The sequence below is a fragment of the Elephantulus edwardii genome, unplaced genomic scaffold (genome assembly GCF_000299155.1).
Source record: "Elephantulus edwardii isolate Elephantulus edwardi_28Jun2011 unplaced genomic scaffold, EleEdw1.0 scaffold00375, whole genome shotgun sequence".
Classification (NCBI taxonomy): Eukaryota; Metazoa; Chordata; class Mammalia; order Macroscelidea; family Macroscelididae; genus Elephantulus; species Elephantulus edwardii.
In genome coordinates, this window is record NW_006400125.1 from 931551 (window position 1) to 936345 (window position 4795).

The window sequence follows — 4795 nt, forward strand, 5'->3', positions numbered from 1 at the left end:
TTTTTTTAGATTTTATTTTAATGAACATTTACAGAGATTTTGGATTTCCATTCACTCTTTGTTGCACTTTTCTCCCTGCCCAGCCCTCCCTCCTGCCCCGCCCCGCCTCAGTTCACTCCTCTCTTTGAAAAAAGTAAAAGAAAAAAAATTTTTTTCTTTGATATACAATCTCTCCGCATCCGTCTCACCGCCTCAAGTACACTCCACTATGCAACCATAATTGTGGACTCTTGTTATATTCTCTTTAGTTATCATGAGAACCTAACTTTTTATATAAATATAAAACTGTCTCTTTTGTAATTGCCTTTCTGACCTCTTGTCTGGGTTGGGCTGCCAAGATTTCCTTTTCTCCCCATTGTAAGGCTTTCTCCTTTACTTGTTTTGCTCCCAATTTTGACTAAAATCTCATTTTGTATGAGAGGAAGTTTAAGATTGATGTTCTTCTGTGTTGCGTGAGTTGAATATCCTTAGTGGTTAACTTAGACCTAACATGTGGTTCTTTAATAGGACTCTCGAGTTTTCCAAAGTTCCCGCTGTCCTACTTTTGAAATTGCCCTTTCAACATCACGTGCTCTGGTACCCGTTAGTGTTGGGGGGAAGCCAGTCGCCCTAGTCCGCGGGCTCAGGGCGTCTTCCGCCGTAACCGTTCTCGTGTGCCTTCTTCTTTTTAGGAAGTTGAAGACCACGTGGCGTTTTTGATCACCGTCCCCACGGCCCTGGCCATCTTCTTTGCGATCTTCATCCTCGTCTGCATCGAAGCTGTGTTCAAGAAGCTGCTACGCCTCTTCTCGCTGGTGATATGGATCTGTCTCGTCGCCATGGGATACCTGTTCATGTGCTTTGGAGGTACCATCTCACCTTGGGACCAGGTAAGGCTGGAGGCTCTTTTGGTCCATTCTGACTGGTGCCTTGCTTTGTGACATACCTGATTCCGTGAACGTTGAGTCTTGGAGTGAACTGTCTGTGGTGACTTTGAGAGCTTGAAGTGATCTAGGTTAGAGATTTGACCAGGGAGTGGAATCTTTGCACCACAAATGTTTATTGTTTGGAAGTACTTATGGCCGTGTGCAGGGTGGTTCCAACAGCAGGTGACCCTCCAGAGATGAGGGACCCAGAGAACCATGAGAAGATGGTGAGTGTATCCATGGAGGAGAGAGGACAGGAGGAAGGGGCTTGCCCTTCATCAGAAGACACCCCACCCGTGTGCTAGCGTTTCCCAAGCTCCTGGGACGACTCTTAGCCCGTCCACTTGTATTCAGCATATGCCTCTGATCATTAAATGTCGTAAATAAATAGGTAAAAGGGATTTTGTCCTTTTAACCTTCTTACATCTAATTCAGTAATTGTTTTTAATGCTGTTCTGTCATCACGATTGCCATCCCCAAATTGTCCTATGACTGTTCACAGAGAGAGGATGTTGAGGGGAGAACCCAGAGGTCACCTCGTAGCAGCTAACAGGAGCGTAGTAGCTAGCAACAGCAACTAGCCATCTTTGGGGTGAGGCTGGCTCCTCCCTACTCCGGGGCTTCGGGGTGGATCATCTCCATCAACGTCTAGACACAATCAAAGGGCGCCTGGGTCTGTCACCTCTGTGCTCGGTCCTGCTCTGCGTTTGATCTGCTCAATTCCCCACTCCAGCTCTCTGACACAGGCGCCGTGGGGTCTCGATGCTGGGTGCAGAGTGTCCCATCTGAGTGGACTCCAACGGATCACAGTCTAGTTCTATTAAGATACCAGGGGGTTCCCAGACCTGATTCTTTAGCCAGGCACACTCTAGGCAGTCTGCTTCCCAAGATAAGTATTACAAAAATGGAGAAAGAACATATATACAGACAGAAGGATAGTTGAAGACAGAAGAAAGGTTATTAAGAATATATGATTAGGTATTATTGTCATGACAGGTGTCCAGAACAAAGGCTGCATAGTGGAGTGGACCTGGGGAAGGGATTATAAAACAATGAAAGAATTTTTCTTTTACTTTTTAAAAAGAAGAGAGTACTGGGGGATGAGGGGTGGGCAGGGAGAAAAGTGCAACAATGAATGAATGGAAATCTAAAGTCTGTAAAATTTCATTAAAATTAATAATAATAATAATAATGGGGAAAAAAGAAAGAGATGCTCTCAGAAGATGAGAGTGGGTCCGTCTGGAAAGGTGGGAACAGATGCTGCAGCCCCCTGGGCCCTCACCTGTGCAGGTCTTAGAGCATCCTGATTCAGCCTTCATGTCTGTGCCGGATACAGCGGTGGGTGGGCTTTTTGCTGCATTCTCATTGGTCCTTGGAACTAGGTCGATGATTGATGTGCACTGATTGGCTCTGTCAGCTGCTGCTTGGGTTCCTTTCCTGATTCCTTGCGATCCTTCCTTAGTCCTCTCTGACCCTAACCACTACTACTGAGAACTTCCCCAGAGTTTACAAGGCTGTCTCTGGAGGTGTGGTGCATTTCAGGTCGGGCTAAACCCCAAAGGCTGGTGGTTTGAACCCGCTGGCAGATCCGTGGGAGGAGCATGGGCAGTCTCCTCCTAAAAAGGTCCCAGGAGTCAGTCGGGACGCCCTGGTGTCACCGGGAGAGTGGGAGGTGGTTAGGAAAGCAGACAGCCACTTCTTTCTCCAGGGGAGTGGCCAGGGGTTTTGAAGCACATGCCTTCAAGTTGGGCACTGAATGTGTAACCATTGGGCCACCAGAAACAGAGACCTGGGCATGGAAGCCCTTGCCCAGGGCCCGGGTACCAGGGAGTGGGAGAGGAGATTTCATTAGCTCATTCTGTGATTTGGGCCCCAGCTGCCGTTTGACAGTGTCTGGGGACGTTGTCAGTTACGCAGGGGGATGAGGATTCGTCCTGGCTTCCAGGGTGGAGGCCGGGCGTGCTGACCACCAACCTGCACTGCTCTGGGCCCCAGACGTCAGCAGTGCAGAGAGACCGAAGCTGCATCCTCCAGCCCCTGACCCTGCAGGCACCTGCCCAGTGAAGGCTGCTGTCTGGTCAGGCAGGAGGCGTGGATCTGTAGTGGGCGCTGAGACACTCTCCCGGAGGCATGGTGGGTAGTGCTGGGGGAGACTGGCACCCTGTTTGGAAGGATAAACTCTGGACCTAATACAACCGTGGAAACATCTGTTCGTTCTCAGCAGCCTGGCCTGGGTGCTGGGTTCACTCTATACAAGGGTTTCATTCAGCACCAGAAAGTCCTGTTTGGGGGCCCGTTCTCTCCTCTGTAGGAGTACCCAGGTGGTGCATGGGGTTGAACACTCAGCTGCTAATTACAGTTCAGTGGTTCGAACCCTCCAGCCTTGAAATCTCCACAGGGAAGTTCTGCTCTGTCATGAGGACGGCTGAGTTGGAACTGACTGAGGAGGGGCCTGTAACGACAGGAGAAATGGACGAGCTCATTCACTCAGTTGTTTACTCTTTCAGTGATATTAATGAATGCAGTTAATTCAGTGGCCACTGAGTTGGAGTCACCCACAGTTGACCCACCAGGGGTTTCATAAGGCTGTAATTGCATGGGAAGAGATTGCCCGGGTTACCTCCGCTGAGCTGCTGGTGGGTTCAGACCTCCAGACAGGCATTACGTTTGGGTGACTAAGCCACCAGAGTGCCCCAAAGTTCATTAGTTGTGTTATTGTGTACTGTCGGTTGTAACCGAACCATAGCAGGTTTTTAGAGGCAGTGAGTCCCATGGACTGCAGCCTCCAGTATGGATTGAGGCTCAATGTCAAGAAGACAAATATTCTCACCACTGGAACAATTGGGAGCATCAGGATGGATGGTGAAGAGATTGAGATTGTACACAGCTTTAGTTTGCTTGGCTCCATGGTCAACAGTCTTGGCACCAGCAGCCAGGAAATAAAAAAAAAAAACACAAACATATCGCGATGGGAAAGTCTGCTGTTAGGGACCTCTCCAGGATACTGAAGAGCAATGGTGTCTCTCTGGAGACTAAGGTGCGACTGATACAGGCCATGGTCTTTGCAATCACCTGTTATGCATCAGAGAGTTGGACAATGACTAGGGAGGATAGAAGGAGAATTGATGCCTTTGAGCTGTGGTGCTGGAGAAGAGTATTGAGAGTACCATGGACCGCTAGGAAAACAAACAGATTCATCCTGGAGAGGGTTAAACCAGGCGGCTCCTTGGACGCAAGGATTCTGAGGCTCCATCTAACATACTTTGGACATGTTGTAAGGAGAGACCGGTCCTTGGAGAGAGACACCATGCTTGGGAGGGTGGAGGGACGGCGCAGGAGGGGAAGGTCCTCTATGAGGTGGATTGATTCAGTGACTGGGGTAATCGAGATGGGAGTGTCAGAGACAGTGCGACTGGCACAGGACAGAGCGGAGTTTAGGGCTGTTGTACATAGGGTCGCTACGAGTCACATAACAACAACAACAAGACCCATGGGAGGAGAATAATCATCTTTCTTCTTCGGGCAACTGTTGGATTCAAACCCCTGTGCCTTTGGCTTGTGTATCTAGCACGAGGCCACCGGTTATGGTTCGCCATTGAGTTGGAACAGACCAACAGCTGACCCTGCAGAGGGTTTTGAGAGTTAGTACACTTTGTAGGAGGAGTGTGCCCATGTTTATGAAATGTCAGGAGAGGAGCTCCACTCATGCCGTGGTTAAAGTGTCCCATGATTTCTCAGAAGGTGGGTGCTTTGAACTCCATGGGAGAAAAATGTGGCCCTTGGCTCCTGTAGACATGCCGGCCTTGAAAAAGCCGAGGGCAGTGGGCTTGGGGCTTGGGGTGCTGTGTGTCTGCCCCCAGCCCCTCAGCTCCACACGTCTGAGGAAGTAA

The 4795-nt window shown here is 49.5% G+C and overlaps 1 protein-coding gene across 1 annotated transcript in view; it reads left to right on the forward strand.

Moving 5' to 3' along the window:
- The first annotated feature begins 677 nt into the window (after positions 1–677).
- ADCY2 (adenylate cyclase 2 (brain)) overlaps positions 678–4795 on the forward strand; it is a 388416-nt gene continuing 384298 nt past the window's right edge. Inside the window, exon 1 of the mRNA XM_006902167.1 lies at positions 678–869. Coding sequence (XP_006902229.1) covers positions 819–869 — 51 coding nt within the window. The 5' untranslated portion in view covers positions 678–818. The remainder of the gene's footprint in view (positions 870–4795) is intronic.